This window comes from Neofelis nebulosa, chromosome 4, assembly GCF_028018385.1.
Source record: "Neofelis nebulosa isolate mNeoNeb1 chromosome 4, mNeoNeb1.pri, whole genome shotgun sequence".
NCBI classification, from domain to species: domain Eukaryota; kingdom Metazoa; phylum Chordata; class Mammalia; order Carnivora; family Felidae; genus Neofelis; species Neofelis nebulosa.
Window position 1 is genome coordinate 47,388,176 of NC_080785.1, and position 19,750 is coordinate 47,407,925.

The window sequence follows — 19,750 nt, forward strand, 5'->3', positions numbered from 1 at the left end:
TAGCGGTGAAGCTATACTGCTTTCCAAACCTGCTGTGATTGAGCCTGGACCAAACTCTGACCAGCTCTGGGACCTGGAGTGGAACTTCTCCGCCCCCCCCCCCCCCCCCCGGCCGCCGTTTTCCTTCTCACCCGTCCCAGGGAGCCGGGCCCTTCCGTCTCCAGAGACCTGAGCCGCCCGTACCTGGCACACGTTGTAGTGCTCAAACAGAGATAGGAATCCGATGTCGCTGCGCGCAGCAATGCCTTTCAGCAGTGTGATGTTCCCATTCCCAGAATCTAGCTCAACCACATCGTTGAAAACATTGGACACCGCTTTCCCGGTCAGGAGCAGATTGACAAGTTCCTGCAGATTAAAGAAAGAGGGAGGGTTTGTCCAGGGGAGGTCGGGAACAAGAGAAAAGGGGTGGAAGAGGAAGGCAAGCAAGGAGGGAGAGAGACCAAAATTACAGGGGGCTGGGACTGAGTTCCTACGAGCCCTCGGGAAAGCTGCCAGCGGCCCCAGCCGAGGGATTCTAGGAGCGCATTGATCTTAACTCCATAGACTTTCATTGAGTGCCAGCTGTGCACAGGACCCTGTCCTCAGCTCTGGGTGGCAGCAGGGGAGTGGGGGTGTCCTGTCAGGAGGGAAGAATGGCTCATGACCTCAGGTGTCCGGTCTAAGCGGGGATCAGGTGTGTCTCTGCACGGCTGAAGCACAATTTAGGATGTGACCGGGGCTATGAAAACGTGTGCATGGCACACTCCGGGGCCAGGCACACATGGGACCACATGGCTGAGTCACAGCCACTTTGTGGAGAAGCCACATTTGGGTGGGGTCATGAAGGATGGTATTTTTTTTTCCTAAACTTCTTTTATTTTGAAGTAACTTTAGATTCAGAAGGATTTGTAAAAACAGCACAGAGAGTTCCTGTGCACCCTTCACCCAGCTTCCCCCAGTGATAACATCTTACACGACCAGAGCCCATTATCAGCAGCAGGAAGTGGACAATGGTGTGAGGCACCAGTAACTCGGCTCCAGGCCTGATCTGGATCTCACCAGTGACGGTGGGGTCTTCGAGCAGGGAGGGAGAGTGGAGGGCGGCAGAAGCAGAGAGGTGGAGGCGAGGAGCCCCAGTCTGGGTTCTGGCTCTGTCTCCGCCATCATCGCCAGGGTGGCAGCACATGTTCAGCAGCCATGCGACTTGTGCCGCAAGGCCAACAGGTCGACACTCCCGCTGGCCCCAGAACCGGGAAACGGGGACATGCGGAGCCCTGTTCCTCCGGCAGTCTCCTTCAGCCAGTGTCTCCTGCATCAAGGTAGCAGGAAGCGCTCTTCCTGAAGCAAGGCAGCTAGGGGTCCAACCCCCTGTGAGGAATGGGGACACTGGGGCTCGTAGATGGGAAAGGATTTACCCAGGCCCCACGGCTAGTTAGTGACAGCGCTGGACTTCTGTCCACATTTTCCGGCTCCCTGCCTGGTGTCCTTCCCTCGCCCCTCACTTGTTACCCTCAGGGTACCAGCTGGCTGCTAAAGATCCCAGAAGGGCGGCCGCTGAGTGTCTGCTGCACCCCTGGAGAAAGAGCTGAGTGAGCCCAGCCTTAGCACCTGGGCAGGCTGGACCCTCTGCGTCACCCACCCTATCTGCTCTGGAGTGCCTATAAGGCCAGCAGGCGGCCACCGTCCCCATGCTACTTGGGAACGGCCTGAATAGCCCTTTCCCAGCATAAACTTTAAGAGTTCACAGGAGTGTTTTCCCCTGAACTGTAAAAGCCACGCTCCCGTTAGTAAATCCCTCCGTCAACACCAAGACCCCTGCCCTGGTGGCAGTAAAAGACGTCCCCTCTGATGGCCAGAGAGCGAACCCCATTGGAGGCAGATAGCAAAGGGGCCCCATTGTGTCCTTGCAGAGGAAACGAGAAAAAATTTGGAGGAAATGTCTGCTCTGAGATACTGTACCTCAGGGGCAGTGGACGCTAGGAAAGGCACGGCCTTTTTCAGATGGGTTCGAGTATTCCCATCTGGTTTTCAAGGAGAAGTAAAAGGCCCCTGCACCCCATCTGTGTCCAACCTTCCTCAGAGCAGAAGGCCCTCTTGAAATGAGGGAAAAGGGGTGACACACGGCTCCCTGCCCCAAGTCTCAAAATCATGCAGTGGCAAAGCTCAGTGGTCATGTAGTCCCCTTGCTCCTCAAAGTGTGGTCTGTGGACCAGCAGCATCACCTGCTCTGGGAAGCCTGTTAGAAATTCAGAACCTCAGACCCTGGGCTGGACCCATCGAATCTGAGCCCGCTCTTCAACAAGCCTCCCGGGGCGGGGCTCATATACACATCAGAGTTTAAGAAGCACTGGTCTAATCCAAACTCCTCATACTACAAATGAGGAAACTGAGGCTCGGGGAGGGGAAGAAAATCAGCCCAGCTCATTTGTGTGTGAAACTGTGAACACAGCTCAGAACTAGCCAGAGATTCTGGTCTGGCATCCTCTGCGCTCTGCTTGAGTGCCCACCCTTGGTCACATCTCTCTTTCCCTGCTGAGGGGGAAGCTCCCACAGAGAAGGCAGGCACCAAGAGGGGGCACTGGGCCATCCTGGACGGCCACTTACCCTGAGGCCTTTCTCTAGGAAGGTGGGCATCAGTCAACCCCATAGTCCCTCGGGTTGCCGACACAAACTGCAGCTCTGGAGCTGGCCCCTGCACAGTACCCAGGTGTTTGCAGAGATGGCACAAGTGAGCCAGGACCGTCGGGACAAGGTCCTCATTTGGGCCTGAGCAATTCTGACCAGCCTGTCTGTGCTACACATGCTATTCCCGTGTGTGTCGAGGAGCAGATATAACGATGGCCCAGGGGCCACTCTCGGAGGCCTGGCCATGCCGAGAAAGGCACAGACGGAAGCCAGGAATAACATCTAGCTCCCAGTCCTGATGCTCACTGAAAGGATCACGAACAGATCTCTTCTCTGGTATCACCGCACATCTGGGAGGATCGATGATAAGCAACTGTGCTAAGGGACCCCCTGCTCCATCAGGTCCCCCGAGGGCCCCTTTGTGAGGCTGCAGAGGGGAGGGTTATTGCCAGGACGATGTCCTGTGCAAACATAAAGGGTGCCATGGCCCTCATCTCCCCCAGCTAGCTCAGAGCCCCCATTGTGCCCCCGGGGCTCTGGCTGGGGCTCTGGGCTATGCAGCGCCTGGCTGTGTCCTCAGCCCCTCTTGTACCCCCTGCAGTGCCAAGCACACAGGTCTGGTGCAGCAAGCTCTCCAGAAGTGGAAGCTGAACTGAGTGGCCTTTCTAGGTCTCCATGACAGTGAAGCCCAAAAGAGGCTGGCACATGAGAGACGCTTGGGGGAGGGTGGGGGGAGGAGGGGAGCTGGCACGGGCAAAGAAAGAAGGGAGGAGGAAGGAAAAGAAGCACCCAGCTGCCCGGCGCCCCACTGCACCCCCTACCTGGGTACAGTATCCATGTGCTCCAATCAGGTGGCTGGTGGGGACGTCGAAGTCCTGGCGAACCCTGGAAAACACAGAAGTGATGGTATTAGGATGCCTCTGCCTGGCGCTCCTGGGCAAGCCTCACCGGGTGAGCTCCGGGTCTGGGGGAAAGCCAGGACTCCTCAGTTCACACTCACTCTGCTCTGGGCAGCGGCCTCCACACTGGCTTCACCAGGGCCACCGCCAACACGGAGAATGGCGACAGAGGAATGACATGGCAGAAAGGCCCCCGCAATTGGAATCCAGCGTCTGCTTTCACATCCCAACTTTTGCTTACTAACAGTGGGGGCAGGGACATCCCGGTCCATCTCTGGGCATCTGTCTGCGAGTCTGTTTAGTGGCAGCAACGGTCTCTAATGCCTGCTTGAGTCCTGAGACAGTAACTGCCACCACCTGGGCACAGACCCTGTACCCCATACTACCATTATTCCTCCAACCCCAAGAGCAAACCAAGGCTTTGAGAATACTGACTTGCCCGGGGCACTTGGCTATGGGCTATGGAGCTGGTGGAGGACCCAGAAGCCAGTCTTGGAGGCCTGTGCTCCCCTGACCCCAGGTTACCACAGTGGCTCTACCCTTAGCAGGGGGTTCCTAAAAGGCAGGAGGTGAAAAGCCCCTTGGCCGAAACACATCCCTCAAACTGGAAGAAACTGACTTCTAGGGCTGTATGGAACTGGAAACCAGGTGTCATTGTCAGCAGTGGCTCTGTCATACGCGGGGCCAACACCAGGAGAAAACCCCACCCCTCCATGAATCTCAAAGCTCTCCTACCATCTAGAAAGCCCACCACTAGGACACAATTCCTTTCACCTACCCCCACCTAAATCCTCCAGGAGACTGTCATTGTCCACCAGAACCGTGGATGAGCAAAGAGGAAAGGAGCCGTCATCTATGGAACGTGTCCGGGGATGCTAATTTCAGCCTCGTCCCCGGTGAAGCAAGGATGACTATATTTTACAGGCATGGAAAGTCCCAGCACGGCATCACTGGGGGTGACACGAGGCTGCTGCACAGGCCCCGGGGCTTGCTGCCAGTCCAGCACCGTGCCCACGGCCCGGCCTGCCTCCTCCAGCCCCACCCCAAAGAGACCACAGACAGACCGCCCAGAGGAAAGGGCTCAGCAATCGCCATGTTTGTTTTCCCTTTTAGTGCAAGAGAAGAGAAACCTGGTCTCAATTTTATGCTTTAAATCTAAGATCTGCCGAAAGTCCACAAACCTAAACCACTCTGGCCCCTGTATCTTTCCCAAACGAGTCTAGAAACTCAAGCTCCATGACCTTTGTAGGAGAAAACGCTTTCTTGTGGTTTTCTTTTTTTTAGTTTTTTTTTTTTTTAACGTTTATTTATTTTTCAGACAGAGAGAGACAGAGCATGAACGGGCGAGGGTCAGAGAGAGGGAGACACAGAATCCGAAACAGGCTCCAGGCTGTCAGCCCAGAGCCCGACGTGGGGCTCGAACTCACGGACCGCAAGATCATGACCTGAGCTGAAGTCAGCCGCTCAACCAACTGAGCCACCCAGGCGCCCCTCTTGTGGTTTTTAATAACCGTTGCCAAATGGGGATGCTTGGCGGTCCACATGGGCAGATGGGCTGGGGTTGGCCCTGCAGGGGCCCAGCGGAGAAGCACGGAGGCCTGGGGGTCCTGGGAACGGCCAGGGAGGCTCACCCACCAGAGACAGCCCAGCAGGCCCGGGAAGGAGCAGACTGGGGTGCCAAATGGCCGCGGGCAGCACTCGACTGGCGCTAGCTCAGGAAGAAGAATTGATGGAAATGCTCTCTGCAGCATATACGGGCATCTTCTGAAGAGAAGAAAATAACCTCAAAGGAGCCCTGGGTGGACCGATAAGCATCGCTGGCCCCAAGCCAGCCTGAAGCTTTCAGAAGCGGTCTGATCTTCATAATCTCACAGCCTCGTGCTCACCCAGCGGGTCTGAGAGCCTGCGTCAGCTGAGCACAGGGGTACAGGCGGAAAGGACAATGGGAGGAAATGGTAATTGCATCCTTAGGTGCAAACACGATGGGAAATTCAGGAGTGAGCACGGAGCTTGAAAGGGAGGAACGTCTGCATTTCACATTAGGGCGTTCAGGAGACGCCAGGGAGCAGCTTAGGGCTTAAGAGATTTACAACTTTGGCAAATCTAGATGCCCAGACCTCCCTCTAGGGGAAATCCCTGGAGAGCTGAGTGTCAGGAGTCCTTGAGCAAAGGAAAAACGGCTTCTGCTTTGCCCAGAGACAGGGCAATTCAAAGGGCAGGGCCATCACCAGGCCCGAGTTCCAGTCCCGGCCTGCGGTGTGGTGGCAAACCTCTCCTCTCCAGCCTCAGTCTCCCCTTCTGAGACATAAGGGACTTGCATGCACCAGATGAATGGTGTCATGGGCTGAACTGTGCCCCGCCCCCCCTCCCCCCAATTCATATGTTAAAGCCCTGACCCCAGTACCTGAGAATGTGGCTGTATTTGGAGACAGGGGCTTTAAAGGAGTGATTTAAGTTCACTGAGCCCATTATCGTAGGCCCTGACCCAATCTGACTGGTGTCCTTTCAAGAAGAGGAAACTTCTTGACACAGAGGGACACCAGGGATGCATCCTGGCAGGGAAAACACCATGTGAGGACACAGAAGGTGGCAGCCACCTACAGGCCCAGGCGAGAGGCCTCAGAGGAAACCATCCCTGCTCACGCTTTGATCTTGAACTTCCAGATTCCAGAGCTGTGAGTTCCTACTATTTAAGCCACCCAGGCTGTGGCATTTTGTTACAGCAGCTCTAGCAAACTAACACAGTGGCCCCCAACATCTGTTTAGACTCAGAGCTCTCTCTTCCAGTGACATCTTCTAGGCAGAAGCCAAATACATGAGCTACTCCGAAACCATCCCATCCTTCTCCTTCTCCTCGCCTCTGGGGTCCCTCTGGGGTACCCCCAGGTGTCCAAGGCATGCAGTGTCCTGGGAGCAGGGGCTGAATCAAAGGAGGGGCTGACTGAGCTCTGAGGTTCCCACACTTTCTGGGCTTCTGAGCCACAAGCAACGATGAGCCCTTCTGTGGGATTGATAACCATTCCAGTCTAACAGGCAGGCTGTCCCTTCCACAGGCTACCTGAGGACTGGACAAATGCTGGCCCCTAAAGTAATCCTGCACAGCCTGGGGACACAGGTGCCAGGAGCAGGGAGGAGCCAGGGCTTGATGAAGTCTGCCCCCTGAGGCTGTTGCCCACTGGGGACCCCTTCAGGGAGGAGCCGACCTGGGTTCTGGATTCCAAGAAGCACCGTGTAAGAGAAGCCTGAATGGACTTGCCCAGGGCAGGGAACCTTAGGAGGAGGGGCTCGGCCCTAGCTGCCCTACCACTGACCTCTTCAGCGTTCTGGGAGCAGAGGGCAAGACCCCGGACCCACGGTCGGAGTGACGGCCCCCCTCAGAGGTATCCGGAGGAAGGGGAAGAGAGAGCTCTTCCTGGGAATGCCAGCAAGGACCACTTCGCCCATCTGTGCCCCCACTGAGAGGTCCCAGAGACAATGCACTGTACCCAGAAACAGAACGAAGAGGACACCAGGGCTGGCAGGGCCCTCCGGGCTCAGCACTGCGCAGATGGAAAAATAGATGCCTAGCAAAAGAACACAAGTGGACCAGAGCTAGTGATAGAGGCCAGCCCAGATTCAGCCCCCAAAGCTGGGCTGGGGCTCTGCTGCCTCCTCCCAGTCATTCCTTGTCACACATCTCAAAGGGACAGAGGTTCTGCCACTGAGCAGCTTACAATGCTTGAGCCTTGAACCTGCAGAATCTGTCATCTCCCTCAAAGACACCATCCTCTCTGAAGCCTCATGAGGCCAGAAGAACAAAGGCCCCCATCTCCATCTTTCTAAGGGGGAAACTAGAGAACCAGAAAGGAGAAGGGACTTGCGGTCTTGTGGTCACACAGGCAGTCAGCAGGCCAGGACTGTGTCCCCAGTGCCAATGTCACACAGTGTCCCCTGTGGCCTGGAACACGGGATGGTCAGCCTGGCGGGCCAGCTCCAGGCAGATCCGGGAGCCTTCAAGCCCCACTCCTGGTCCCACCCTCCCTGACTGGGGCATGGCTTGTCCCTTCACCCTACAACCTCCCCAACATGCATCTGAACATGTGAACCTGAGGATCTTGTACAGAAGTTTCCGAATAAGCAGAAATATGTCTAAGTGGCCTAGAGACACGGTTCCAGTCTATAGTCAAAGCCACTCACCTAAAATCAATGTCTGCGAGGTAGAGTCGTGGCCAGCTCGGCCTCAGACTGGCTGAGTGACCTCAGGCAAGTCCCTGCCTCTCTCTCAGCCTGTGTCTTCACTTATAAAACCAGAGGACTGGAACAAGGGGTCTCTAGGGACCTTCTGGGATGTGAAATTGTCTGGTTCATGACTCTGATGTTTAAAACATCAAGCCTAAAATGGGTGGTAATTAACTCAGGAGGGTCAGGCCAGACACCTCCCCTCCACCTGACCCCAAGGTGGCGCCAGGCCCCAGGGCCACCACCACACCCCACTCCGTCCCCTCCCCTGAGAATTCTGTTGACTTTTGAGGACAAATCAGTAGGGAGAAGGGCAGCTGTGGAACAACTAAGAGAACCTGGGCTCTGAGGTCAGGGCCCTGGATTCAAATCCAGTCACTGCCACTTCTTGGCTGTCCCCTCTCCGAGGCTGGTTCCCCCAGCAGGAGGGGTGGGATGGTGCCTCCCTCTACCACAGATTGCTGTGAGAACTGAAGGACATGAACTATATAAAGCATCTGGCATTTGGTAAATGTCACTTCCTTTTTCCTACGATAACAACAATAACAACAACTAAAAACACAATGACCGAGAGGTCACGATTCCAGTAACCTCAACTACTCGTATCACGGCCAAGAACCCAGAATACATGGAGACTTGCGAGCAGTCGAAATTTAGCTATGAATATCTAACAAGGATTTGGTTAGAGTGGATGTTGACTATTTTCCCAGGAAGGCCTGCAGGGAGTGGGCGATGAGGCAGGACACCTGGCTGTCAGGTGCACTGTGTGACCTTCAGCAAATGGCTTTCTGTGTCATCCCCTGCCGGGGACAACAATACGCACATCAAAGAGTTGTTTTCATAAGGGTCAAGGCCATAAAAGGGCCTTGCACACTGCAGAGAGCCCCACGAGTTGGAGGGGGTGGCTGTTATTTCCCCTCTCCAGGCAGGGCCCTGCAGAGGAAGGGCCAAGGTGCACGGGTGGAGAGAAAGGAGCCGGAAGGAAGGGAAAGCAGAGGTGTCCAGGCCCTTCCCAAGCTGCCTTCCGCCTCACCACCCACTAGACCTCTCCCCACGTGCTGGCACCATCCTTTCCAACCAGACCTTATGCAATTGTTCTCTGCAAACCCCACCACTGGCCTTTGCCTGCTTTGTTCTCATTGCCTGCCAAAACCCTTCCCACATATCCCTCAGAGCCCTGCTAAATGTCACCTCCTCCATAAAGATAGCTCCCTCGTCCCAGGACAGATGTGCCCCATCTCTCCTCAGCTGGCCCTTTCCTAAGAGCACTCGCCAATGCTTTTCCTGCGCCTGGTTTGTCCCTCCAGGCAGCAAGGACTTTGAGGGCCAGGATTATGTTGTGTCCGTCTGCCCCCCCCCAACCTGGCACCCAGAATTGAGCTCTAACTCTGCAGATGCACAGCAAATGGGCCCTAAATTATGTGAGCCTGGCCCACACCTGTCCCAGGAGAAGCTCTAAGGAAGGCCCTGACGGAATAGGCTCCAGAAGCTGAATCCCAGGAGATGTGCAGAGGCAGGCGGAAGGAAGCTTCCCACCCAAGCAGCCAAGGTTGGCCTGGAACAGAAGATTCTTCCAAAAAGTTAATTGCTTCTCCCTCCTCCTGAGGCCCATGCTCTTTATCTGGACACCCAAGCCCTTTGAGGAACATGGAGGTATAGCTCTTAGGTGAATGGGTTGGAGTGCTAGATGCACAGAATGTCAGGACATTCTCTCAGCTCTGCCACTAAGTCTAGAGGGGTCTGGGCTTAGTCGCCCTCCTCTGCCATGGGAGACTCAGTGCCCATGGGCAGACCTCCTGCCCTCAGCCACACCCCACTGGCACTCACCAGCCGTGACTTGCCGCCCTAGCAGCCTGGAACTAGGCTTGCTTTGCCCAGACTATGCCGGCTGAAATTAAATGGAGAATGAAGCTGTTGGACCGCTTCTGGTTTGGTATGGGCCTACTTGGGGGGTCTTGGTTCCCTCTTCTCCTTCTGAGTCGACAGACACACTGGGGCAGTGTCTGTCACTCCTCCCCCAGGCCAGATGGGGATGCGGGCACAGGGTCTTAGCCTGGAAGCCAGGACACTCAAGGATGGTGTCAGCTTGCCACCAACCTGCCCTAAAATCTTAGATCCTTGGTTCCCACATCTGTAAAATGGGATAATGGCCTCAGGCCTCTGGGCCTGCCCCCTTGGGTTACTGCAAGCCCCAAAAGCCCAAGGTGACAATGAGGACCTCTTTCTCCTCCACCTCCAGTGAGGCTGGGTCTCTAGTCCCTGCCTTCCATGTGGCGAGAGGGCTTCACAGGGCCCCCAGAGGGAGCCAGTGAGATCTACAGGAAACGGCTCTGGTCCACTATGGAGGGGACACAGGAACAGGTGGCCAGAGAGAGGAAGGAGGGTCAGTGTAAGGAAGTGGGATCTGAGTGGAGGGTCTCCTATTTCCAACGACAAAGGTACCCACAGCCCTTTGGGTCTATCTGCCGCGCATCACCTTGGCCTCTTCAGACACATGTGCTGAAAGAGCTCACTAGCATGGCCTCTGCCCTAATCTGAATCAAGGTTAAGCTGACTTGGAGTTCGATGAGGAAGTCCCTCTCCTCCTGTTCCCTAGCTTATATGCAAAAGATGTTGGCATGTCGGGTAGGCAGGGCCCTTAGCCACCATGTCAGGTCTCTCATGCTGCATGTGGGAGACCCAGGTGAGGGAGGCCAAGGGCTTTGTTCAAGGTGCACAGAGCAGTTGCTATCTGTGTGAGGTCGGGGCGCCTGGTCTGGGTGGTTCTGTGTGCAGTACATTATTCTGGGCTGGAGGAGTCCAGGCGGGTGCAGTGGGAGGGTGGAGGAAGAACCCGAGGGGTATCCCATCTACCCCCTCCCATCACAATAGCACATCTGGGACCACCAAGCCTGGGATTCTCAACAGGAATAGCCCACTGCTCAAATCCTTATGCCACAAGCCCACCCACTGCGAAGGTGGTCTCTGACTCAGTGAGTTCTGCTGGATCTGGAAACGTTGTCCTTTCTTTTCTTCATTTCTGAGAGGAACCAGTGGGGGCCTCCATTAAAGTCCAGGTCTGACCCGCCCCCAAACTCACATCTTCCCTCCTGTTCCTTGACACGTCCCCAAATCCAGTGCATCCCTTTCCCAGCCAGCGTGGTACACCTCTGTGGGTTCTGCCTGCCTTCTGGGCCCCCATGACGGATAGAGCCCAGGCCCGGCCACCAAAGGTGTCAGGAATGGGGTCATGGCTGCCGGCAGGGCTGAGGAGTGCTGGGGAGAGGGCCTCCTCTCCGCTGGGCCCACCAGAGCCCACCACACAGCAGGGCCCTCCTGAGGACACAGACAAGACAGAGGGAAGAAGTGTGACAGGACAGGAGGAGGGACGCGATGCCCCAAAGACACCGTCTGGTTCCTGAATCCAGCTACTCTTAAAGCCCTGGGCTTTTGATATGAATCAATTAGCAGCGCTGTTTTCTGCTTACACTGGCTAAGAATCAAGTTTCCATCACTCGCCTTTGCATTACCAACACTCACGGTTGGCTTTCATTTCAGGGCTATTTCCACAAAGAAAGAAAAGGTGCTGTTATTTTTCCTCTCCTGGAGAAAGTTACAAAGAGCAACAAAGCCACCATGGTGTGGCTGCTACCCCTCACCGTGATGCCCGGCTGGCGCTGTTAAAAATTACTTCAGCACATGACAAACTACTGCCTATTTTGGACTTCCAAGACTGCCTTTGGACGGCCCAAGTTGCCCCTGTAGCGAATGCCAAGGGTCTGAGGCATGAAAAGGGTCTCTTCACAGTTGTTCCCCCCACCACCACCCAAGCCTAAGCCACCCAGTGGGTATCTCCGGGGCCCTCCCCTATGCCAGGCCCTGGCTCACTGCTGGCTCCCTGGGGGCCGGAGCACCCTCGCACCGCACTGTGCAGGTCTGGCTCTGAGCCAGCCAGGACCCCAGGGCCCTGAGCATCTTTGGGACTCGTGAGAGCATGCTGGGGAAAGTTCTAGGCTGTGTGGTTTGGAAAGCGGTGGAGCTAGGTAAGCATGAAAGCCTGTACAGATTTACTGTAAAGCAACTCAATATCTTAGGAAGGAAAACAGATGGCTTGAAATCAAGTGGAAAAAAATAAAACCTTCACAGGGTTTTGCAGTGAGCCCTGGTAAACAAAACTCAAAGGCCAGCTTCGCTACTATTCTTTCAGCCTCCGACGGAGAAGTGACCAGGCTGTGCCGGGCTGCGTGTACATCTGCCCTTGGTGCCCTCACCCTGGCCCCACACAGAGCGGGCAACAGCCCATGGACAGAAGGCACTGACTTGGGTGCAAGGCCTGTCCCTGGACATCAGGCATGAGTCTGAGACCCTTGCTAGGAGGGAGGGGCGGCCGTGTGACCTTCATAGCCACCAGTACCCACATCACCTCACACCCAGCCCCACAACCTCACAGAGCCCTCATGCACACACACAGGACCACGAATGCACACTGTGTTTGTAAAGAGTGGGTGATTCCCAGCCCCACACTCCACTCCTCCTCAGCTGCACAGCATGTGATCTGAGAGACTGCCCTGTCTGGGCTACCAGGACAGGTTTTCAACTACCCAAAGTGATAACAGATCACCCTGAAATGGCATCAAAGGGTTTGGCAATGCTGAATCTGAACCCCAGAGCAGGAAGGCCCTCGGGGATGGTCTGGTCCTACGGCTATTAAGCTTTGTATGCAGAGCTGGGGCTTCTCCAAACAGGGGTCTCCTGGGGCCAGGCTGGAGACTGGGAGGGGCAGGCAGGGGTCTCCGCCTCCCCACCCCCTTCACCCTACCTCCCCCGGGCTCTACTCAAAACAGTCTTGGCTACATCTGCTTTTCATAGTGAGCCTGGGGATACAGTGTATTTGGAAAACAGTCAGATGTCAGGTTCACAATAGAAAGAATTTAAGCGGCTCTAGTTGCCCCCCCCCCCCCCCCCCCCCGAGGCCTAAGGCACAGGCTGGGCCAGCCATAAACGTGCTGGCAACAGAGCAGAGGTGGGGTCTCAGGTGTTCCGAAGCTACATCGGCAGCCAATGAGTGGGATGCTGTCATGGGAGCCGTCACCCACCGGGCCACCCAGGACAAGCCTGTCAGCTCAGCCTGACAAATGGAGCCCGTGCTGGATGACATCCGCCCCCGTGTGCCCAAGGGTCCACAGAGAAAGGCCTTTGCAAGTTGCTAGCCCCTGCGGCAGGCCAGGATGGGGTGGCCTTTCACAATCCCAGGACCGTTATCAGTGCTAAGTGAATCCCAGCAAACCTCCAGCCAGGTGTGGCATCCCTCCTGAGAACAGGGACCAGAGGCTCTGGGGAGCCGCGGAAGCACCGCTGGAGCGTGTGACTGAGACGTAAGGGGCCTAGACCAATGCAGGAGCTCCCCCTTCTAACAGCTTCTTCAGAGGAGCCCAGAAAATGCCAGCAATGCTAACGTGCTATTTCAAATAATGTCAGCGTGACTCTCTCACAGGATCTGGGCACCATTTCAAGGGGCTCTTCTCCTCCTCACCATCAGTCCTGTCTTTCCTCCATACACTTGCCACCCCTTTTAGGAAGTCCCAGACGGCGGGAAGGAATGGCCAGCTCCACTCCATGATGTCGCCAGCAGCCCTGTACCCAAAGCCTGCCCCACTCCCCCCGCGAAGCCCTCAGACAGTCTCTCTAAAAGTGGTTTTAAGCTTGAACAGATAAGAGACAGCCGAGTGTCTTCTCGAGCACATCTTTGGCTGGCACCCTCCCAGGCAGGGACTGGTTCTCCCGCCTCCAGTTCTCTTGCCCGCTCTGAGCAACAGCACACAGCACCCAGGGAGGCCCCGGGCAGCTCAGGAAGTGCCTGCCAGGGTGGGCACCACCGCAGGTGGACCCATCACCACTCGCAGGGCCTCCCTGCGGCCATGTCTGCACCACCAGGCACGGGGCCAAGACTGAGGGCAAGACGGACAGGATGGGGCACGAGATGCCTCTGAGCACAGCTGTGACAGGACCACGCCAGCAGCGGCCGTCATCCGAGCGGGCTACCCACCGGGAGCCGAGCCAAGGGCTCAACATATAAATCTTTATTTAATCTCGTGAAGCAGGAATTAGCATCCCCCTTTCAGAGAGTGAGAAACTCAGGTGCAAAGGAGTATAGAGTCAGACCTGAAATCAAGTCTGTTTGACTCCCAAGTTCCTTAAACAGAAAACCCAAAGAGTCCTGTCCGGGCCCAGGCTGTCTGGGCTAAGCTGTGTGAGCTTGGGACAGGTCTCGTTTCTTCACCCGAAAGACAGCGATGCTGACGGGAATCATTAGTGCCACTGAACAGAGCTGCCAGGGGCGGGAAACAAGTGTGCTGTGTAACATGTTGCAGCAAAGGATTGGGCACACAGGAAGCTTACTAGGTGTCGGTCACCATCGTTCCTGCTGCTGCTGAGAATATCTTCCACGCCATCTTCTTGGAAGGGAAGGGGAGGCCCAGGATAAGACGAGCCCCCCACCCAGCGCCAGTGCCTGCCGGGTCCAACGCTAAAGCAGATCTCTACCAGGGAAGGTCCTCAGGAGCCCTGAGTGGGAGGGAGATGGTCTCAACATACTTTTACTCCTTCCTCTGCCCTGAGAGCAAGGGGAAGGAGGTGACTCCAGACGAATCTTATGGGTCTCTGTGCCTGTGTGTGCCTGTGTGCATATGTATGTATATCTGTGTGAATGTGTCTGTGTATCTCTGTGCATCTCTGTGTGTGTATATGTATATATATCTGTGTGTGTATACGTCTGTGTATATCTGTATGTGTGCATGTGTCTGTGTGCATCCGTGTGTCTCTGTGTCTGTATCTCTGTGTATCTATGTGTGTGTGCATCTGCATGTGTACGTGTGTGCAGTGGAGAGGAGGGACGTGGCAGAGCTGAGACATCAGGCCTGGTAGCATGAGGCCATGCAGGTCCAGCAGGGCAGCCATGCCTCACACAGATGCCCCCAAGGAGCCAGAGCCTGGGCGGGGACTCAGCCCTGCCTGGCTTGGTTGGATGGGGCAGGGAGGGGACAGACACAGCCCAAGTCCTCCCGCTCTGGACAACATGAAGAGTAGCCTGGCTATGGGGGGGTGAAGGCCCATGCACATGGAGAAGGCCTCCAGAGCCACTCCCTGCAGGAGCACACCCAGGCTGGTGAGCAAGACCGTTAGCAGCTGCCCCAGTGACCAGAGCAGAGACACTCTGATCACAGACTCCTAGACCTTCAGAGCCGGATGGTTCCCTGTACAGGTGGAGAGACTGAGGCCCAGGAGATCACACAGCCAGATGTCACCAGGCATGGGCCTCCTGAGAGCCCAGCTTCCCCTCAGGTAGCTCAGGGGTCTCACCCACATACCCAGAGACCCCCACCCAACGTGGTCAGGCAGGGATTAGCAAACTTGCGCCTGGGGAGAAGACAGTGTGGCTTATGGTCTCTGGTGCACGTGAGCCCGGGCCAGGAATGAATCGTATCATTATGGCAGGATTAGAAGAAAAATGCCATTAGAAAATCTGTGTGTGCACCACATTTAATAAGGTCAGTAGCAGCAAGCAGCAGGCAGGCCGGCAGCATGAGGCCACAGAGCCCCCGCGTCCTCCTCCTACCCAAGCCAGAGCCTACGGGGCATGGGACAGGCCCTGGCCCGGCCCGGCCGCCAGGAGCAAGTGTCTCCTTCTGCCAGGGCCTCCCCAGCCTGAGCACCACATGGCTACTCTTTCTACCTCTCCACTCCCCAAGGCCCACCTGCATGGGGTTGTTCCCAAATCATCCCCCACAGCAAGCACCCCACAAAATGAAAATTCATTCCCTGGGTCTCCATGGCCTCTGGAGTCTGCTCTCTACTTGGAAAAGGAAGGAGTAATCGATTGTACTTTACAAAACTGTTAATGTGCTGTTAATCTGCTCCCCTCCATGGTGACATAATGCACAGATGACAAATACGGATTAGAGGTCTAGAAAGCTCATGGAGAATGGACATGATGGAGAAACTCCAGCTCTCGGAGAGCCGGGCGGCCACATTTGATAAGGGTACACGGAACTGAAGTCCTCCACTTCCAGGGCCCCCGGGTACCCACCTACCTGTGTCCTCAGGGCTGGCCCTGGACCCAGACCTTGCAGCTTTCAGACTGCCACGGCCTACGGTGAGCCCCGTCCTGAGTTCATGGAGGCCCTCAGTCCTTTCCCAGACCTCCGTCTCAACTGCCCATCCCCATCCACGTCCCAGGGGAGTCCACATGTGCTGAAGTATGCGCCCACCGCAGTCCTACGGGGGACCCAGCGGCACTGTTAGCTGTTTGGGTAGGAGTCCATCCAGGCAGCCCCAGCACACGTGGGGAGACCTAGAAGGTAGCTCTGAACACACATGTACGTAGCATATAACTGCTCTCTCTCCTCCACCAGCCGACCATCCCCTGTTCTACTATTTCCTTCATCCTCTTGACTATGCTCACGACATGCCTGCTATGCACCAAGCATGGTCCTGGGCTTCTCGGGGGTGGGGGTGAGGCAGCAGCGAACAAGACAGACAAGCCCTGCCTGGGGGTTTGAGGGAGGAAGACACTCACAGCTCCGTGGACCTGGACAGGATGGCAGACAGGGCGAGCAGGATGCATCCGTAGGGACCCGCTTCAAACTGGGAAGAGGAGAAAGGAATGAACACCCACCAAGTCTGCACCCTCTTCTCACCTCCTCAGGGGCCACACCTAGGGAGCCTGACCCTGACCCTGACCCTGACCCTGAGCCAGCTGCCCCAGCCGGGTCCCAGAGGTCACCAGGTGGCTCCATGGCAGGCCCCCTAAACGATGGGGAGCACACCAGCCTAAGTGACAATGGGGGCAGACACAGTGGCCACCAAGGTGCATACCAATGACGACCGAGTCCCGGAAGTTCACAATACAGCAGCCGGGGCAGCCTCCCTTACCATGCAAGTGTTTGTCACAGGCCTGTGCTTTACGGTAGTGTTAATACTGCCCTCTGCCACACAAGGAAATGGGTCAGATACCGAGCAATTGGCCCGAGCTCACACAGCTGCTACACAGCCCAGTGGGATTCCAGCAGGCTCTATTTGATTCTGAATCCCTTACTCCAAAGACCTGCACTGTGTTAAGAACGGCAGGGAGCAGGTGTGGGGCAGAGTCAGGGTCAGGATGGCTGAGTGACCCAAGCCGTTCAAGTACAAGGACAGGTCCTGTCTTGCAAAAATTTTTGGTATTTTGTTCATCATGTTTTTTTGTGTGTGTGTGGATTAATTTTGATATTTAAAAAATATTATTGATACTGATTATTGAGGATTTTGGTACCTCCTTGAATTTTTTACCCAAGGGGAGCACCTCATTTATCTCCCCCCGGTCCCAATCCTGGGTTAGAGCCCACAGCCTAGAGCCTGGCTGCCTGGGTTTAAATCCTGGCTGTGCCACTCCTAGCTCTGTGATCATGGGGACAGTTCTTAACTTCCTTGTCCCCAGTCTTCTCACCTGTGAAACAAGGATAATTATACCAGGACCTATTCTCATCAGGGTGTTGTGACGATTAAGTGAGATCATCCTTATAAAGCCCGTAGGACAGGGCCTGCCACCCGTGTGGGCTGTTAGTATGGTGCTGGCTCTGCACTGCCCACCTGTCCAGTAGCCTCCTGCGAAGGGCTACGTCATGATGACGCCCTAGAGAAACGCCATCCCCCAGCTGCAACTGTGTGAAGACCTTACGTATCCCCCCTCTCGGGATGACACCACTTCTAGTGCGTTGTGGATGAAGACGCTGCCTTATGATGGTCAGTGTTCCTTATGTGTGGTCAGTTTCTTTTTGGACTTGAAACCAGACCCTCAAACACGTTTGTGTTGCTGAAACAATAAGAATGATATCTTCGATCCCCTTTCCATTGTTCCCTGGTTGCCAGGAAGCTCAGAGCCAAGTAGGGTATTCAGCTGCAGTAATTATTTCAGCTCAAGCTTCTGATAAAATTATCTTTTCTTTCCTTCAAAATACAGTCTTCATTTCCATACTGCAACTCAATTCGTCATCTAAAAAATTATTGTGTAGGGCACCTGGGTGGCTCAGTCAGTTAAGCAGCCGACCTTGGCTCAGGTCACGATCTCACAGTTCGTGGGTTCGAGCCCCCCATCAGGCTCTGTGCTGACAGCTCAGAGCCTGGAGCCTGCTTCAGATTCTGTGTCTCCCTCTCTCTCTGCCCCTCCCCTACTCGTGCTCTGTCTCTCTCTGTCTCTCAAAAATAAATGTTAAAAAAATTTTTAATAAAAAATAAAAATAAATAAAAAATTGCTGTGTGAACTTTCGTGCCACGAGGAGGCTCCCTGATAAGGCTATGCTTGTGAACAAGGTGGACGCGGATCTGCCTTTGCAGGAAGTAACTCAGGGAAGAAAGAACAAGAAGCAACTTGAAAAGGAGGGGGGAAATACAAGGTGCTCTGCAAACACACAGAAAGGGCCTTCAAGCAGACTAAGGATTTAGGGAAGGAAGGAATGCAAAGGAAAGCTTTCAGGAGGAAGTGATATCCAAACCCAAAGGACAAGAAACAAGCAGAAGAGAGGGAATGCTGTTCCAGGCAAGACGAACAGCGAGTGCAAAGGCTCAAAGGCAAGAGAGGGCAGATTTACTATGGTTGGAGCATAGAAAAGCCCCAAGAACATCATCTTTTTATAATTAACTTTTTTTCTAGAAATTCATAAGTAACAAAATATTTTGGTGGGGGGGGATATAGAAATGGAACAAATAAATCAACAACAATCTTATATCAAACTCATTGTAATTCTCTGATCTCAAACCAGTCACTAACTTCTGCTCTCCTCAGTTTCTCCATTTGCAAAACGAGGATGATGAATCCCTACTTTGCGTATTTCCTTGGGCTCTGGTGCACATTCTAGGAGACCACGGCTGTGGACATGCTCTGATGACTGCAAAGGGTAATGCTGATGCCCTTGTACAGCAGGACACGGGCTCAGGAGGGCCAGTGCTCTGGTCACAGCTCTGCTACTGACCTGCATGTTGCCTCGGGGAGTGACAAAGCTCTCTGTCTCTGCTTCCCCAACCAACTGCTGCCATGGACCCACCCATGGTGTTGGGGGAGCCATGGCACCCTCTCTGTCTGCTTCCCCCTCAGCCACACCTGCAGCTGCAGGGCTGCAATGAACCAGGGGACACAGAAGCCCGCTGTGCACCCCAAGTCTGCATAAACATGGAGAATGGTCAGTACTATGCGGGCCAGCATTTTCCACAGTCCTTGGAACAGCCTCAAGGGGAGCTTCCCATGAGCTCTGGATGTGCCCCTCTGTGCAGACTGGCTAGCAGGGAGAAAAGACGCCTGCCTGGGGCTTCTGGCCCCCACCAGAACATGACTGAATGGCACCAATATTCCATTTTGTTAAAAAATAAAAAAACATTAAAAAAAATTTACTAAAATTATCTCATCAAATCCAAGCTGCCAAGACATGGGAGGCCACAGGGCAAGGTGCCTGCATCTCCGGATGGGCAACTGGGCCCGAAACTGCCGTTAGGGTCCGGAAAAATGTATGGTGCCATTTGGGAAGAAGGGGCCATCCTCCAGCGCTGCTCTGGCCCTGGGGAGATCGAAGACCACCAAAGAACCCCAAAAGGAGGCAGGGGCGGAGACTCGCCCAGCTCGCAGGGGGCGGCCAGACATCTCACCCGAGGGTGAGCGGTAATGAAAACACAGCAAGGAGGCTATTTATTTTGGGCAGCGACGGTTCAGTGTTCGTTTCCAGGCCTGGCACGAGGAACCCCTCTTAGGCCCAGGCCATGAAAAATGAATTTGGTGAGGGTAGTGCTGAGGCAGCTCAACGGCTTCCAGAAAAAACATAATTACACTGTGGGGGAAGGCACCACCTTCCAGGGTGAGGAGGGCCAAATACTGACCACTGGTACACAGGGACCAAAGCCAAGTGAGGAGGGGGAGCCACTCTGGATCCAGAAGAATGACAGAAAGAAGGCAGCCTCTCCTCAGCACAGCCCACCCTCTGAACCTCTTCCAAAGTCACTGTGTGAACACAGGAGCCCGGGGGCCT

The 19,750-nt window shown here is 55.1% G+C and overlaps 1 protein-coding gene across 3 annotated transcripts in view; it reads right to left on the reverse strand.

The window, feature by feature from the left end:
* Positions 1-19,750, reverse strand: part of MINDY4 (MINDY lysine 48 deubiquitinase 4) — a 109,810-nt gene that overhangs the window by 16,546 nt on the left and 73,514 nt on the right. For all 3 annotated transcript variants that reach the window (XM_058724689.1, XM_058724690.1, XM_058724691.1), the window contains exons 13-15: positions 16,276-16,343; positions 3,426-3,489; positions 184-345 (exon numbers count right to left, since the gene is read on the reverse strand). In XM_058724689.1, coding sequence (XP_058580672.1) covers positions 184-345; positions 3,426-3,489; positions 16,276-16,343 — 294 coding nt within the window. The remainder of the gene's footprint in view (positions 1-183; positions 346-3,425; positions 3,490-16,275; positions 16,344-19,750) is intronic.